Genomic DNA, 17,430 nt, shown 5'->3' with positions numbered 1-17,430 from the left:
TCTGATAGCAACCTTCATATTTTGGAGATCTCGAACATCTGCTTAGGCACTGAATTATTTGCTGCTGTTATCCCCAAACCCCTGGCAGTCCCACGTGTGTGCAATGTTGTTTAATTAGAGCAAGGTTTGGAGCTTTTGCAGAAGCCTTGGTTCCCCTAGATAAGCTTTGCTTTGAGGGAGGGAGAATGGAGAAGAGAGAGGACACAGAGGCGGCGGGGCTGCGGCCGGGCGGCGGCGGGGCTGCGGCCGGGCGGCGGCGGGGCTGCGGCCGGGCGGCGGCGGGGCTGCGGCCGGGCGGCGGCGGGGCTGCTGCCTCCCTGCTCCCTCCGTTTTAGGAAGGTTCCACCTCGTGCTAACTTGATCTGCGCTCCTGATCACTGATGGCTTGCCCATCCTCAAACAGCCCAAGTAGCAGTGCTGTGCTGCTCTGCTTGGATTTATTTTATCTGCAACTGATCTGAAGTGATTTCTTCTCCCTCCCATGCTGCCTGGAGAGAGGTGGCATTGGCAGTTTCTGCAAAGGCTGCTTGGTTCCCACCAGAGGTGGTGGTCTCACCTCTGTTCCTGCTTTAACATCCTGCAGCTGATTCCTTGCAAAACTTTCATTGCTTGTGTGCAGCAGTGGTGAGCACAGTGTGTCCTTAGCCCTGTGATGGCCCTGAGCAGGATGCAGGGCTGCTGAGTTTCTAACCTATACACTTGCTCTGTCTGAAGGCAAACCCTCCTGATTCCCCAGATCTGGGAGCCGGCTGTAGTGGTGCTAAAGCCCTCTCCAGTTCTCTTGGCCACGAGACTCCAGGGAGCACAACTGAGCTCAGTCCTGTGGGCTCTTATATCCAGCCAGCAGTCTCCTGCCTGGTTCTGGACCCTGGGAAGTGGAGGAGCCCCTCTGTGGTTGCCTCTTTCCTCCTCTTGCTGCTCTACCACTCTTGGGTGGCATTTGCCCCTCTGGCCTTTTCTTGGGTATTTGGTGCTGATAGACACAAAGCTTTTTCCTGCTGGAAAATGACATGTGTCTAGCTGACCCTGTGCAGCTGAGGGCTCTTGTTCCTCCACCTGGATGCTGGCAAACACATCCCCTTGCCTCAGTGCTTTCCAGTTTTGCTGTCAGTCATGAAGGAGTGGTGCAGAAAAGAGTATCAGTCCCAAAGCACTTTGAACCCCTCTCATCTTTCTCTCAGTGCCTATGGACATACATCCTCAAACTGTCTCCCATCTTGGGAGACCTTAGTGGCCTCCATTTGCTGAGTGCATGGAGGAGGTGGTAGTCCTGGGTAGCACCAGTTGGTGCCAATTTAATCTTTACAAACAGCCTTCACCACTGTGTTTGACTTTTTATAGACAGGTGAACTAAAGGGGTGCCAGGGAGTTGGGACCTGTGATTGGAAGAGAATAGCAGCACAGAGCAGTAGATGAAGGGACTGAGAGCAGAGAAGGACTTGGGAGTGCTGCTGAATGAAAAGCTGGAAATGAGTGAGCAACGTGTGCTTACAGCCAGGAAAGACAACCATAACCTGAGCTGCACCAAAAGCAGCCTGGCCAGCAGGTTGAGGGAGGGGATTCTGTCCCTCTGCTCTGGTAAGACCTCACCTACAGTGGTGTGTCCAGCTCTGGAGTCCTCAGCACAGGAAAAACATGAACCTGTTGGAGCATGGTCCAGAGGAGGCTCTGTGCTGGAGCACCTCTGCTGAGAGAACAGGCTGAGAGAGTTGGGGTTGTTCAGCCTGGAGAGGAGAAGGCTCTGGGGGGACCTTAGTGCAGCCTTTCAGTATTTGAAGGGCACCTATAAGAAAGCTGAGGACAGCCTTTTTAGCAGGGCTGTTGTGACAGGACAGGGGGAGATGGTTTTAGGGTGGTAGAGGGGAGATACAGACTAGATAGAAGGAAGACATCTTTTACACTGGGGGTGGTGAAACCCTGGGCCAGGTTTCCCAGAGAGGTGCTAGATGCCCCATCCCTGGAGATGTTCCAGGTTAGGTTGGATGGGGGCTCTGAGCAACCTGATCTAGTGAAGCATGGCCCTGCTCACAGCAGTGGGGTTAGCCTAGATGACCTTTCCAAACCAAACTGTTCTATGATTCTATGAACAACTGCAGAAGAGACAAAGCCTGCCTGTGCTGGCTTGCTGCAGCAGTCCACTGAAAACAGGAGGCTGAGTTCTGATTCAGCAGTGCTGACAACATTGTGTGAGAAATGGGCTGGCATCTACACATCCACTGTTTCCAGAGCTGCTCTTTTCCCCCAGGGTAAAACTGTGTCTGAGCATTTGTGAGTGATAAAGCCTTGGCTGCAGATGAAACTGGGCTGCCACCTGCCAGAGGACAAGCTGCTGCCTTAGGGCTTAGGCAAGTGGCAGGACAAGTGTGATGGAGAGAAAAATCCCTGTGGCTGTCAGGCTGGAGAGCTGGGGACATTGCATTCATTATGGATCCAAATGGAGGATCACTCTTTGAAGCCTTTTGGTGAGCAATTTCATTTGGTTTTTGATATTTTGTTTTGGTCAGGGCATTGCTGCTGTGAGGAGAACTTGGCTTACAGGTGCAGTGGCCTCAGACTTCAAAGGTCCCCATCTGACCTGCTGCAGTGGCAGAAAAAGCCCCTGGTGCTCCCCCATATACTCAGGAAGATGGGTCTGAGCATGCTGGGCTGCAAAGAGGACTTCCAGGGGCCAAGTCAGAGGCCCAGGGGATATTAGACTGAGTCTTAGTGCATCTTCACCAGAGTGGAAGCCACTGCGGTGCTCCTGGCGCTGGCAGAACTGCTGCCTGGCTGGGGTGGGATCAGCTGCAAAAATATCAGTCTCCATTGCCAGGGATTTTCCCTGGGCATGGGGAAGTGGCCTTTGGTTGTCTTCCTTGAGCTCGTTTGCTGGTGAAGGTTTCTCAGGGCAGTTCTTGGCAGGTGCTGGAGCCAGTGCAGCTTATGGCCCCTGTCCATGGCTCTTGCCCTCGGCTGTGCTGGGCGGTGTTACTGAGTTAGGAGTCAGTCTAGGGGTTGAAGTAACGATGGATCTCTAGTCAACAGACTGAGGTAAGAGGAGCAGACTGAGAACCCAGAGAAGGTGGAGGCACACACAGTAGAGCTGAAACAAAAAGGTAACAGTTTGGAATAGGTAGACTGGAGGGAAGCTATCACATGCAGCTGACAAAACCTCTTCTTTGCTGGTCTGGTGGGAGTCTTCTGCTCCTTAATAGCAGCTGCCATGGAGCTGGACAGAGTCAGCCACTTATTTTAAAGATTATTTTAATTCCTCAGGCAGAGGCACAGCTGGAATGAGAGGGAAGCTCACACTGCTGTTATTAGCTGAAGAAGCCTTTGAAGGGAGCGAGAAGCACTCACACCACAGCGAGCTCACCAGGCTGCTGCCCATGGCCACAGGGCTGCATCCTGTATGGAGCAGCTCAGCAGTGCCAAGGCTGATTTTTCATCCTGCCTGCCTCCCCTTTCCTTCTTGAGAAAAATCAGCACAACCAAGGTACCACTGAGCTTCTGCACAGAGCTGCTTTAGACAGTATTGGATAGATACAGATCACCAGGAGTGGGTAACCAACACACAGGGTATTTGTTTCCTACTCAAGCTGCAGTAGCTCATGCATACCTCTAGCTCCCTGTCAAACAGGAGCATCATCGTGGGGCATATGGAGCAGCCTGTGAGTACCATGGCTGCCCTCTGCCCCTTCCAGGGACTGTTCCCAGTGGCTGCCTCCAGGGCCTCAGCTGGCCAGGGTACGGTGCCCGGACCCCCAGCATCGGTGGCTGTGTCACAAATCTCTGTGGTGGTGGTGGGGACAGTGCTGCTCCTCTCCCACCAGTCCTGGGGCTGCCATTCAGGGCTGCTGGTTTGCCTTGCTTCCCACCAGGGCTGGTCCTACCAGGAGGCTCCATGTTCTTGTCTAGAATAAAGATCAGGAAGGTTATTTTCTGGTGAGCAGGCACTGGCTTTCTGCCTCTCCCCAGTGGCTGCTCTTCCTTCTCCATCCAATAATCCAAGTAGCTGAGGGTTTATGTTTGAGCATCTGGGTGAAGAAACTGTAAGTAAGATGATTAGCACCTGGCCAGCAGCTAAGATGTGTGTCTACTGCCCAAGTCCTCTTTGCAAGATCTGGTAGCCCTACCAGCTATGCCAAGTGGTGGTCATAGGTAACGGCTGATTCGAGCCTTTGCTTTCAATGCTGCCAGCACAATTTCTATTTAAATGAATGCCCTGGTGTGGTGGGTTGAGCACCTGGCTCTGCTCTGGGAGGAATCTGTGCTGGGTTGGTCTGAACTTTAATCACCACCACTGGAGGTGTTCAGGAGGAGACTTGATAGGGTGCTTGGTTGCATGGTTTAGTTGATTAGGTGGTGTTGGATGATAGGTTGGACATGATGATCTTGAAGGTCTCTTCCAACCTGGTTTGTTCTATTCTATTCTAAATAGGAGAGGTCAGGAAAGGGCTGGATCAGACCAAACCTGGAGGATCTCTGTGCCTTGAGAGTGCCTGGGTGAGCTGGTGCCAACATTTAGGTTGGAAAAGGCGTTTAAGATCCTTGAGTCCAATTGTGAGTGCTTTCTTCATCATCTTTCAGGCCAGCCACGGACCCCCTTAGCACAGCTTGCAGCATGCATTAGCCCTAAGACCAACCCAGCTCTGTAAAAAGCTGCTGTCTGGTTTGTCACAAAAAAGGGAGGGTTTAGACTCCATCCAAGGAAGACGTTTTTTACATTGGGAGTGGTGCAGCACTGGAATAAGCTGCCCAGAGAGGTGGCAGATGTCCCATCCTTGGGGGAATCCCTGGGACACAACCAGCCAAGGTCAGGTTGGATGAGCTCAGAGCAACCTCATCTAGCTGAGGCTGTCCCTGCTCACTGCAGGGGGTTGGACTACATGACCTTTGGAGGTCCCTTCTAACCCAAGCCTGTCCATGATTTCCACAATCTTGATGGCAAGAGAAGCCTTGGCAGGAGGATTGAGGGGAGACTGTTTAGTTGTTTGTCTTTTACCTTCTGCTTGTTTGGGGTGAGTTTCCCTCTTTGGACTTGGTGTAAGCAAATCCTCCATATCCTGCAGCACAGGGCTGGTGCTGGCTTTGTTATTTCTCTTGTTTTTCTCCTCTTCACGTTGCTGCAACAAACCAGCAGGGTGAGTTTGAAGATGCAGATGGACCCCTGGTGTCATGGGGTTGGCCTGGCTAAGTGTTTGTTGGTGTGAATACAACGTCTTTGCTAACTTCAAGGTGCTGAACCCTTGGAGACCATGGGTTTTAGGCAAAGAAAGTACATCCCAGGCGGGGCCCAGAGCCTGGGAAGCCACAGCTCTGCTCCTGTTAGGGCAAAGCACTCGCTGCTAATGTGGGTCAGGTCCTCCAGGCCGCCTAATTTGTATTAGTTCAGGGGTGTCTGCATTAGGGTCCTCTCCTATTTCTACATGGCATGAGGTCCAAATCCTAGCATGCTAATTCAGATCATTGCACCTGCCTTTGCCCAGCTGCATGGCAGAGGCAGGCAGCAGCCTCCTTTGTGAAGAGCTTCAAGGAGTGCTAAGAAATGTTGTTGCCATGTTGTTAGTTATGGCTCTTCAACTTGTACAAAATCTGCCTGTGCTTTTGATAGGCTTCCTTGGGAAGTCTCAGGCTCCAAAGCATCACTTGAACTATGCAGTAACTTCCTTTTTGTAGGGGGGAAGCAAGGTTATGGGGAAAACTGAGTGTAGTTTGGATGCATGAAAAAGGAGTCTGCTATGGGACACAACCAACCTCTGCAGTTAGCCATTCAGTGCCATCAGAGAGGATTGAACAGGCATAAAAGGCATCTTCTCCTTGTGTCACTGCCACCACTGCAGTTTAAAAGCCTGTGCTGCACAACAAATTCCAAGTGTAAGGGGTTTCAAAGGCCAGCTCTTACCATCTGCATTTTCTTCTTCAGCTCCGTGTTGGCGCGCTGGTAGGCTTCGGCCACAGCGTTTAGGTAGTAGATGGCAAGGCTGCAAAAGCAAACGTGGTTGGTTTTGTCTCTCTCTTAGGGGGGAGAGAAAGTCTCACCAGGAGGGAACATTCAACACCTGCTTTCCCCACCAGTGGTCTCTGAACCTCCTTAAGAGGCTCAAGGTTTAGCTAGAACTCGGGCTGCCTCGTGGCACGGTCAATGAAGATGGGTTGGGCTGGTCCAGTAACTCAGCTCTGCTCAACACTTTCCTAGGGCTGTGGCTCCCCTGAGAGATGACTGTCTGGAAATCACAGGTGCCTAATACCCTCTAAAGGCCACACAAGCAGTGTGATGCTGGGAGGTTTGGTATCTCTCTGTTTGCAAAGGTGATTGGGACAGAGACAAAATGATGTCTCGAGGCGAGGTGGGAGGTCTGTGGTATGGGAATAGCCCAGACTGGGAAGGGGATGTTAAAACGTGTCTCGTCAGCAGGTACACTGGATTTGTGCTGGTCCCTTTCCTGGAGGTCAGTGAGGGAAAGGGCAGGAGACTGTCACTGGGAAAAATAAAAATTATTTTCAAAGGTCTACTGCTCTCCTACCACCTTTGGGGGGATTGCACCAAAGCCCCAGGAGCTTGACCTGCAGCCCTTTTGTAAAGGTCATCCATTTGGGGTGGGTTAGCTCTGCAGTCCCCTCTTGTATTGGTGGCAGCATCTGGTAATGCTGCTGTGAAGCCCACAGGAACAGAGCTAATAACTCGGTAAGCTGCTTGGCCATAGCAGGGCTGCAGTGTGAGGCTTCTTGTCTCCTGCCTGTGTCTGATCTGCTGCTTCCAGATACAGAATCTGTCTGCACAAGTCACAGCCTCTGATCATCCTTATTTAGGTTAAACTGAGTTTGTAGTATGAAGCAGGTTGTGTGCTGTCTGATTGGGATTTTTCCCTAGGTATTTCTTAGAGAAGCTTTCTGACATGGGAGCTTGTGTTTGGTTTTTATTTGAAGGGCATTATCTCCAGTGTAACCCATTCAGGGTGATGGATCACAGTGCCCTGGAGCCCCCATCTGCAATCTGGGTGCATGCCCAAACACAAGTCAGAGCAGGCAAGCATATGGAATACCCTTCCCAACCTGACTCCCACTGTTTAGTCTGGGGAGTTCAGAGCTGCCTATAAAAATTTGGCCACAGCTCTCCCACTGATTATTTTTGTTAGCTGTGGAAACCTTGATAGCTGTGGTGTGCCAAAATATGTTCCTTCATAAAAGGGAAATTAAGGAAATAAGGGAACTGTGCTGGTCCTGGTGCTGCTGAAGGGATTTAAGTGTTGTTTCAGAGCTGAAATGATCAGACAGCACAGAAACAAATCCCAGAGGCATTATTTGGAAAGAGAAAGTGGAAAAACAACCAACCAACCCCTCCCAAACAAACAAACCCCCAAACAAAAACCCAACCCAACCAACACACCCCAAAGCAAACCAACCCCAAACGAAGCCAAACTAAACCCCAAATAAACCAAAACAAAAACCCCAAACACCCTCAGCCAACCCAACCAAAGCAACTCCCAACCCCCCAGCCCTCCCTCCCTGTTTCTGGAATGTGTGACTCTGGCTTGCCCTGGCTTGGCAGCGCTGTAATTGCCACCATCTGTGCCACAAATTGTTTCTTCCAAAAGGCACCAGGCTGAGATTGTCCATTTATTTCCTGCTGGCTCCTGAAAGTTTTCCATATGGAAGCTTGTGAGAGTGTTGATTTCTATCAGGCCTTGGCCAGCAAAGCTTCATCTACAAGGTTGTGCTTAATTGGGTCAGGTAATTAAGTTTCAGGAAGTTGTGTTGGGCTTAGGACAAGGGGACAGGGAGCAGGTGCCTGCCCTAATCCAGGCTGCTGCTGCAGCAGGAGATGTATGAAGCCCTTGCTAACTTCCCAAAGGCTTTGGTTTGGTTTGGTTTTTTGCCAAGCCTCCTCCCACCCTGTGGTAGTTTTAGGCTATGCCTTTAAAACTTAAGTGCAGATTTCAAGCAGAGAAGTAGAAAAATATAAAATAATCACTGTTGGGTGTAAAAAGGGAAAATAAAAGATTACTCTAAACAAATCCATTGGACAAATGTCTGGGGTAAGAGAAGCTGCAGCATAACAGGCAACCAACACCAGAACAAGAGGACACAGTCTCAAGCTGCACCAGGGGAAGTTTAGGCTGGAGGTGAGGAGAAAGTTCTTCACAGACAGAGTTGTTAGCCATTGGGATGTGCTGCCCAGGGAGGTGGTGGAGTCACCATCCCTGGAGGTGTTCAAGAGGGGATTGGATGTGGCACTTGGTGCCATGGTTTAGTCATGAGGTCTTGGGTGACAGGTTGGACTTGATGATCTTTGATGTCTATTCCAACCTTATTGATTCTATGGTTCTGTAACATTTCCTCACATTTCACTTCCGTTCCCATTCCCTCTCTCTTCTCCTCCCATCTTGGCTGTTCTGCTTTCCCTGAGAGAAGATAACACTTCTGGCTGACCTTGAGATAAGATTAACACTGCTTTCTCCCAGCTTCTGTATCTCTCTCTTGGTACAAGGGGGCCTGGGAGGTTTGTGGTAGGGGAGGGAAGGCAGTGGAGCAGCTTCCCTGGTCTTGTGACTTGGGGGGGGGCAGGGGGGCACGCTTCTGTGTTGTTTGCTACCTGTAAATATCTGCATAATATTGTAACTCCTGTCTGATCTGCCCATGTTCACTGCATTCCATCACAGTGCAGTTTTTGCAGGGTTCTACACACTGGCCACAATAACCACATGCAGTGCTACAGGCTGGGGTCAGAGTGGCTGGAGAGCAGCCAGGCAGAGAGGGACCTGGGGGTGCTGGTTGATAGTAGGCTGAACATGAGCCAGCAGTGTGCCCAGGCAGCTAAGAGGGCCAGTGGCATCCTGGCCTGGATCAGGAACAGTGTGGCCAGCAGGAGCAGGGAGGTCATTCTGCCCTCTGCTCAGCACTGGTTAGGCCACACCTTGAGTCCTGTGTCCAGTTCTGGGCTTCTCAGTTTAGGAAAGATGTTGAGTTGCTGGAAGGTGTCCAGAGAAGGGCAACAAAGCTGGGGAGGGGGTTGGAGCACAGCCCTGTGGGAAGAGACTGAGGGAGCTGGGGTTGCTTAGCCTGGAGAAGAGGAGGCTCAGAGGAGACCTTCTTGCATCTACAACTCCCTGAAGGGAGATTGTAGCCAGGAGGGGGCTGGTCTGTTCTCCCAGGCACCCAGTACCAGGACAAGAGGACACAGTCTCAAGGGGTGCCAGGGGAGGTTTAGGCTGGATGTTAGGAAGAAGTTCTTCCCATAAAGAGAGATTGGCCATTGGAATGTGCTGCCCAGGGAGGTGGTGGAGTCACCATCAGTGGAGGTGTTTAAAAAGAGCCTGGCTGAGGCACTTGGTGCCATGGTTTAGTTGATTAGATGTTGTTGGGTGATAGGTTGGACTTGATGATCTCTGAGGTCTTTTTCAGCCTGGTTAATTTTTTCTGTTCTAAATACAGCTTCATTTGCTTCTAACTGAGTTGGTCTGGCTCAAAAGTTAATGCTGGGGGAAGCTTCAACCCACCACACACCCCCAATCCAGAGATGGAATTTTGCAAGGCAGACTTACACCATGAGCAGGATTGCAGGAATGATCAGCCCCGGGTTTGCCACGTAGCTGAAGATCTTGGCAACAAAAAGTGGGAAATCAAGCTCAATGGTCTCTTGAATGACTTCATACATCCTCTTCTTTCCACTGGGGAGAGGAGCAGCTGGTTAAGGTGTGTGGCCACTTGCTGGAGGACAATATAGCTCCTAATCTGGGGCAGAGGAGGCTCCATGTCAACATCAGGAAAAACTTCCCTGTGAGGGTGCCAGAGCCCTGGAGCAGGCTGCCCAGAGAGGTTGTGGAGTCTCCTTCTCTGGAGACTTTCCAAACCCACCTGGATGTGTTCCTGGGTGACCTGCTCTGGGTGACCCTGCTTTAGCACGGGGGTGGACTGGATGATCTTTGGAGGTTGCTACCAACCCCTGGCATGCTGTGATTCTGTAATCTGAAGCTTCTAAGTAGCACATTTCCTTCAGTGAACATCAGCTTGGGGTTGGCCACCAAAACACCTTCATTTTAAGTCACCTACTGGTCCATCCCTTGATGATCAGAATAATCTTTGCTAGGCCTGCTTGCCTCTGGAATGGACAGATTTATTTCCATGTCTGGCAATGTTGTGAGTCCTATTTGCCCTTCTGAATTGTATAACCCCCTGGAGACTGCAGTAACCCCACGTTTCCAATCAATATCTTGTTAAAGATGGTCTTTTTCTGGTCGAGATGACTTCCCATATGCAAATTGTGGCTTTCTGAGATAATCAGCCAACTTGAAGAGCTGCTGAGTAATGACAAAAATAGCAAGCTGTGATTATTGCCTAATAGGAAACTCAGTGAAAGAGTCATTTCGAACCGAACTGATGGAGCAAATGAGAGCATTCTCTATGAAAGGAGAGCAGAGCTGGAAAAGGCTGGGTTATGCAACTGACCTTCCTCACTCCCCAGCAGCTCTGGGCCTGTGAATTCAACCTTTCCTCATCTTTAGACTTGTTGCTTCCTAGGATCTTGCAGGGTTTTGTTCAGAATTCCTCTCCAGGACTCGGTCCTGATGAGTCAGTGAAGACACTTAGCTAAAGGGTATCTCAACTTCATCAGCTCCTCACCAGGACTGTCCTGACGAGACTCAGTAAAGACACTTAGCTAAAGGATGTCCCAACTTCATGGACTCCTTCAAGCCCAGGAGAGCTGAGCTTTCAGTTTGTGCCAAGGGTCTGAATCAGCCTGAGTGGCTGTTAAGGGATTGATTTGGAACAGAGATAGCTCTTTCGCCTTGCAGATTACTCATCACCAAATGACAGTGTAGGTGCAACAAGTTTCCTGTCACATCTCCTGACGTTGCTCATTGACACCTTTCCTGTCACAGAACTGAGGGAATTTTGGTCTCCTGCCTTCTCCCCTGAGTGTTTCAGCTTTCTGTTGTTCTCCATTAGCAAGTGGTTAGACTAAACCACTGCATCTACAAGAACAATTTGTTCCAAGCTGACTCCTTGCTGAGTCACCCACAGCAGGCCCAGGCAATGGCTTTACTCAATCAAAGCTGACTTTATTGGCACCTTAATTTGATCCAGTGGATGCGTCTGTGCAGGGCTGAGTCTGTCCCAGTTAAAACCCAAGAGAGATGTTTTAAAAATGTGCTTAAACAAAAAAAATAGGCAGCTGCAGCTCTGCAGGCTGAGACCTACCCAGTTCCTCCTGTTTTCCAACAAAGTTCCATGTGTAAAATGTGCCTTGTGCTGTGGGAGCTCTTGGCTCTATGGAAGGTCTTAGATTGAGACTTTGGACCCATTTTTCACCCACAGTATTGCCAGGGAGCTTTAGGGGTGCTCCCACTGCTGTTGGCTGGTTTTGGTGGCTTGGTTTTTATGTTCCCAGTGTGCTGCAACCGGCTGCCCCCCCCTCCGGCTGCCCCCCGATGCTTTCATTAGTGTGTGCTGGGAAAACACCAGAAATCAAGCACAAGCCCTGCGAGGAGAGGCTGAGGGAGCTGGGGTTGCTTAGCCTGGAGAAGAGGAGGCTCAGGGGAGACCTCATTGCTCTCTGCAACTACCTGAAGGGAGGTTGTAGCCAGGTGGGGGTTGGTCTCTTCTCCCAGGCAACTAGCACCAGAACAAGAGGACACAGTCTCAAGCTGTGCCAGGGGAAGTTTAGGCTGGATGTTAGGAAGAAGTTCTTCCCAGAAAGAGTAATTGGCTCTTAGAATGGAGGGAGGTGGTGGAGTCACCGTCCCTGGAGGTGTTCAAGAAAGGATTGTATGTGGCACTTGAAGCCATGGTTTAGTTAGTCATGAGGTGTTAGGTAATAGGTTGGACTTGATGATTTCTGAGGTCTTTTCCAACCTTATTGATTCTATGCAGTGGAGGAGGCAAACCAGATGAGTTTGCAGAGCCTGCTGGACAAAGGGAGAACTGGAGCTACTCTGAGAGCTCCTGTCTGCCAGTTTGCACCCCACAGCTGGGCATGGCCCATTGCCTCACATAGCTAAGGATTTACCCAGATGGAGGGTGGAGGCATTTCACCATCTTTGCCTTCTGACTTCATAAAAACAATGCCATGTATCAGAAGATAAAAAGGCCTCTTTGCTGTTTCACACAATCACAGAATGTTCTGGGTTGGAAGGGACCTCCAAAGGTCATCCAGTCCAACCACCCTGCAGTGAGCAGGAACATCCCTTACTAGGTCAGGTTGCCCAGAGCCCTGTTGAGCCTCACCTTGATTGTCTCCAGGGATGGGGCTCTAAATGCATCCCTGGGCAACCTGTTCCAGTGTTCCACCATCTTCATGGTGCAGAACTTGTTCCTTACATCCAACCTAAGTCTCTCCCTCTCTAGTATGAATGCATTGCCCTTTGTCCTATTCCTACAGGCCTTTGTAAACAGTCTCTCTCCATCCTTCCTGTACCCTCCTTCAGGTACTGGCTGGCTGGTATTATGTCTCCCTGGAGCCTTCTCTTCTCCAGGATGAACATCTCCAGCTCCCTCAGCCTGTCCTTGTAGCAGAGGTGCTCCAGCCCCCTGATCATTTTCAAGGTCCTCCTCTGGACCTGCTCCATCAGGTCCATGTCCTTGCTGCATTGAGGGCTCCAGACCTGGCTGCAGTACTCCAGCTGAGCTCTCACCAGAGCAGAGCAGAGGGGCAGGTTTCAGCAGTACCTGAAAGGTCCGCAGTCAAAGGAGGGAGGCAAGGACATGATGGTGTAAGCCACAGGCAGGAGGCTGAGGAACAGGATCAACAGCAAAAGTCCCATGTAGAAGTTATTAGATTTGGAGGCTTTGAAGACTCGTGCATGAGGAACATTGCTGCTCATCACAGCCCAGCACTGGAAGTACATGGAGGTCAGTAGGCGCAGCACGTTGATGCCCACGAGGCCTGGGGCATAGAAGGAGCCCATCCTGAAAAGCAGAGGAAGACAAGGTCTGGCTTGTTGGCTGGGTTTTTTGTTGTGGTTTTTTTTTTTTTGGCACATTGGAAGGTCTTTAATTTTCAGAAGAAAGAAAACAGTGGTTCATATGGTGGCAAGCTGCATGGGGAAAGAAAGGACTAGGTGGTGTTGGTCGAGGTACCTGCTGTGGTTTGCCACTGGGTGTAAGGATAAATCTGATGGGGGAACTGGAGTTGGTTGCTTAGCCTGCAGAAGGACTAAAGGGACAGACTGAGGCAGTTGTAGTTGTTCAGTCTGGAGAAGAGAATGCTCTGAGGAGACCTAATTGTGGCCTTCCAGGATCTGAAGGAGTCTATAAGAAAGCTGGGGAGGGACTGTTGAGGGTGTCAGGGAGTGATAGGACTGGGGGGAATGGAGCAAAACTAGAAATGGGTAGATTGAGATTGGATGTTAGGAAGAAGCTCTTCCCCATGAGGGTGGTGAGACACTGGCACAGGTTGCCCAGGGAGATGGTGGAAGCTTCATCCCTGGAGGTTTTGAAGGCCAGGCTGGCTGTGGCTCTGAGCAAGCTGCTGTAGTGTGAGGTGTCCCTGCCCATGGCAGGGGGGTTGGAACTGAATGATCCTTGACACCCCTTCCAACCCTGGCAGTTCTATGATTCTGTAAATGAAACAGCTGAAAGATTCCACAATAATTCATCAGCTTCTCATCTGAAGACTTAAGAATCCTTGTCTAGGAGAACCAGGTAATGACCCTGTGACACCAGAGTTAGCCTGGAATCAGCAATAAAAAGGAGAAAAGCACATAGGTCCTAAAAGTAATAGAAAGCTCCACGTTTGAACTCTTCTTCTTCTTGTTTGGTTTAAGAAACAAACAGAATCACAACAACAGAACCCAAACCATCACAGAAACCTGCCAAGCAAAATAAACCCAAGAATATTTACAACACAACCAACAGGTGCAGAAAAGATAACACTGGAAAGTTTGGAGGATGTTAACTGTAGCAGTAAAAGCCAATTCAGAGCCTGAATTTCTCCTGTGGCTCTTGATCATGCCAAATCACAGAGAGCCAATGGAATCCTGGGGTGCATCAAGAAAAGTGTGTCCAGAGGTCTAGGGAGGTTCTTCTATTCCTCTACTCTGCCCTGGTGAGACCACACCTGCAATACTGTGTTCAGTTCTGGGCTCCCCAGTTCAAGAGGGGCAGAGACCTGCTGGAGAGAGTCCAACAGAGAGCCACAAGGATGATTAGGGGACTTGAGCATCTCCCCTGTGAAGAGAGACTGAGAGCCCTGGGGCTGCTTAGTCTTGAGAAGACTGAGAGGGGATCTGATCAATGTCTATCAATAGTTGAGGGTTGGGTGTCAAGTGGAGAGGTCCAGGCTCTCTTGGGTGGTGCACAGCAATGGGACAAGAAACACCAGGTGCAAGCTTGAACAAAGAAGATTTCACCTCACCATGAAGAGAAACTTCTCTACAGTGAGGGTGACAGAGCCCTGGAGCAGGCTGCCCAGAGAGGTTGTGGAGTCTCCGTCTCTATAGACTTTCCCAACCCACCTGGATGCATTCCTGTGCAGACTACCCTGGGTGATGCTGCTCTGGCAGGGAGGTTGGACTGGATGATCACTGGAGCTCCTTTCCAACCTCTAATGTACTGTGAGACTGTGCTACCCCTGTGCTCCCAGAGGAGAAGCAGGCTGCATCTGTGTTAGGGTATGGTAACCATGCATTGAGATCTGAGACCTCTCACTGGTTTCAAGGAAAGGTTTTTCAGTTTGTGGCAAAAATCATTTGGTGCTGGCTTGGAAAATGTCAAATATTGCATCCAGTTTTGGGGCCCTCTCTTCAATAAAGTCATTGAGTGTGTACGAGTAAGAGCAAGAAAGCTGGGGAAGAGCCTGGAGAACAGATCTGCTGAGGAGAGGCTGAGGGAACTGGAGTTGTTTAGCCTGCAGAAAAGGTTCAGGGGGGACCTCCTCACTCTCTACAACTACCTGAAAGGAGGCTGGAGTGAGGTGGAGGTTGGTCTTTTCTCCCAACTGATAGGACAAGAGGAAATGGCCTCAGGGTGTGCAAAGGGATGTTTAGATTATACCTAAGGAAAAATTTCATCACCAAAAGTGTTGTCAAGTGCTGGCAGAGGCTGCCTAGGGAAGTGGTTGAGTTGCCATCCCTGGAGGGATTTAAAAGACACAAATGTAGTGCTGAGAGAGACAGGGTTTAGTGGTGGACTTGGCAGTGCTGGGTTAATGGTTGGACTTGATCATCTTGAAAGTCTTTTCCAGGCTAAAGGATTCTGTGATTCTATGAATGCAGCCAGCAGGGAGACACTCCCTGGAACAGAATACAGAATTAACCAGGTTGGAAAAGACCTCAGAGATCACAGAGTCCAACCTATTATCCAACACCATCTAATCAACTAAACCATGGCACCAGGTGCCTCATCCAGGCTCTTTTTAAACACCTCCAGTGATGGGGACTCCACCACCTCCCTGGGCAGCACATTCCAATGGCCAATCTCTCTCCCTGTGAAGAATTTCTTCCTAACATCCAGCCTAAACCTGCAGAGCTGTTGTACTAGGGCAGAAATCAGCAATTAAAGACAAAAGCAGCCTTGCTCCCTGAGGAGCTTAAGGGAGCTTTGTGGTGTTGCCTATTGCCTCTGGTGCTGCCAGAGCAGCTCCTGTTTGCCCTTTCTAGGGGTACTCTTGGGACATGCCCTTCCTGCCCACCCTCCTCTTGCTGGCTCTGTGCCTACCCTTGTATTCTCTTCTGTCAGACTAATGTGGGTTGAAAGGGACCCTAAAGATCATGTAGTTCCATCCCCCTGCCATCAGCAGGGCACCTTCCTTTCCATTATGGAAAGGTGCCCTCAGAACCCTTTCTCTCTCATGCCCCAGCACATGGACCATCTAATGCACTGGAAAAAGTGGAAGTGGGGCAGGATTTGGCCAGCTGACCTCTGCCACTGCTACATCTCTTGGACAAGTAAGGCAGCATTTGTAAATGTCCATTTTTGTAGAATCACAGAATTGTCAGGGTTGGAAGGGACCTCAAGGATCAGTCAGTTCCAACCCCACTGCCATGGGCAGGGACACCTCACACTAGCTCAGGTTGCTTAGAGCCACATCCAGCCTGGCCTTCAAAACCTCCAGGGATGGGATGTAGTCAAGAACAGACAGGCAAACTATCAGGGAAACCAAAGTGTTACTCTAGCTGGCTTGGAAACTTTCTAACACCTCCTACAGGTTTTCTAAACAATGCAGAAAGCAACCAAACAGCACAAAAGGGCAGTATCTTACCAAATCATCCCTTGGTTGAAGACCAAACCCAGAACGTTGCCACTGATGTCAAACTCAGCATAGGATGGCTGCATGGGGAAAGAAAGGAGAAGGTGGTGTTGGTAGAGGTACCTGCTGTGGTTTGTCACTGGGTGTAAGGATAAACCTGATGGGGGAACTGGGGTTGGTTGCTTAGCCTGCAGAAAGGGAGGCTCAGGCACAGAGTGAGAGTTGGGGCAGTTCAGTCTGGAGAAGAGAAGGCTCTGAGGAGACCTAATTGTGACCTTCCAGTATCTTAAGGGGGCTACAAGAAAGCTGGGGAGGGACTTTTGAGGGTGTCAGGGAGTGATAGGACTGGGGGGAATGGAGCAAAAGTGGAAATGGGTAGATTCAGATTGGATGTTAGGAAGAAGTTCTTCCCCATGAGGGTGGTGAGACACTGGCACAGGTTGCCCAGGGAGGTGGTGGAAGCCTCATTCCTGGAGGTTTTGAAGGGCAGGCTGGATGTGGCTGTGAGCAAGCTGCTGTAGTGTGAGGTGTCCCTGGCCATGGCAGGGGGGTTGGAACTGGCTGATCCTTGAGGTCCCTTCCAACCCTTATAATTCTCTGATTCCTTCTCACTCTCTTCCAACTACCTGAAAGAAGGTTGTAGCGAGGTGGGGGTTGGTCTCTTGTCCCAAGTAACAAGCAATAGGGCAAGAAAAAACAGCCTCAAGTTACACCAAGGGTGCTCTAAGTTGGAAATTTTTTCCAAATGATTTTCCCCAAAGGGTTCTCAAGCCCTGGGCCAGGGCTGCCCAGGGAAATGGTGGAGTAACCAACCCTGGTGCTGTACAAGAGCTCTGGTGCTGAGGGACATGGATTAGCAGTGACCTAGCAGCATTGTGCTGACTGTGGGCCATTATGATCTCAAAGGCCTCTTCCAACCAAAATGTTCCTATGATTCTGTAAGCATGCTTCATCAAAGCTGGCATGAAAAGATTTCTGGGGTGGTTCCTGCTGTGTGTGCAGTGTTTGAATGACCAGCAGCAGAGTGGTGAAAGGAAAACTGGAGCATCATGCTGTGGGCTGCTGCTTCTCTTTTGGCTTGCTGAAAACTGGAAAGATCCATGGAGGTGCTTCTAGTTGCTCCATATTTCTCTCTCCTTGCTAATATAAAGCCAGCTGTGAGCAAAGGAGCTGTGGCACAGAGCACAGGCTTTACACTCCAGCTGCTGTCTGGCTGTGAACTTACAGCTCCACTTGGGTAAAATGCTGACTGTTTAAACAGT

The 17,430-nt window shown here is 50.2% G+C and overlaps 1 protein-coding gene across 1 annotated transcript in view; it reads right to left on the bottom strand.

The window, feature by feature from the left end:
- Positions 1 to 3,624: 3,624 nt before the first annotated feature.
- The window catches only part of TMC2 (transmembrane channel like 2), a 40,159-nt gene continuing 26,353 nt past the window's right edge, over positions 3,625 to 17,430 (bottom strand). The window contains exons 15-20 of the mRNA XM_054177086.1: positions 16,181 to 16,248; positions 12,649 to 12,888; positions 9,525 to 9,650; positions 5,885 to 5,963; positions 4,985 to 5,105; positions 3,625 to 3,893 (exon numbers count right to left, since the gene is read on the bottom strand). Coding sequence (XP_054033061.1) covers positions 3,625 to 3,893; positions 4,985 to 5,105; positions 5,885 to 5,963; positions 9,525 to 9,650; positions 12,649 to 12,888; positions 16,181 to 16,248 — 903 coding nt within the window. The remainder of the gene's footprint in view (positions 3,894 to 4,984; positions 5,106 to 5,884; positions 5,964 to 9,524; positions 9,651 to 12,648; positions 12,889 to 16,180; positions 16,249 to 17,430) is intronic.

The sequence above is a fragment of the Dryobates pubescens genome, chromosome 38, assembly GCF_014839835.1.
Source record: "Dryobates pubescens isolate bDryPub1 chromosome 38, bDryPub1.pri, whole genome shotgun sequence".
NCBI classification, from domain to species: Eukaryota; Metazoa; Chordata; class Aves; order Piciformes; family Picidae; genus Dryobates; species Dryobates pubescens.
The sequence above is the reverse complement of the archived record's forward strand: the minus strand, read 5'-3'. Positions and strand labels throughout refer to the sequence as shown.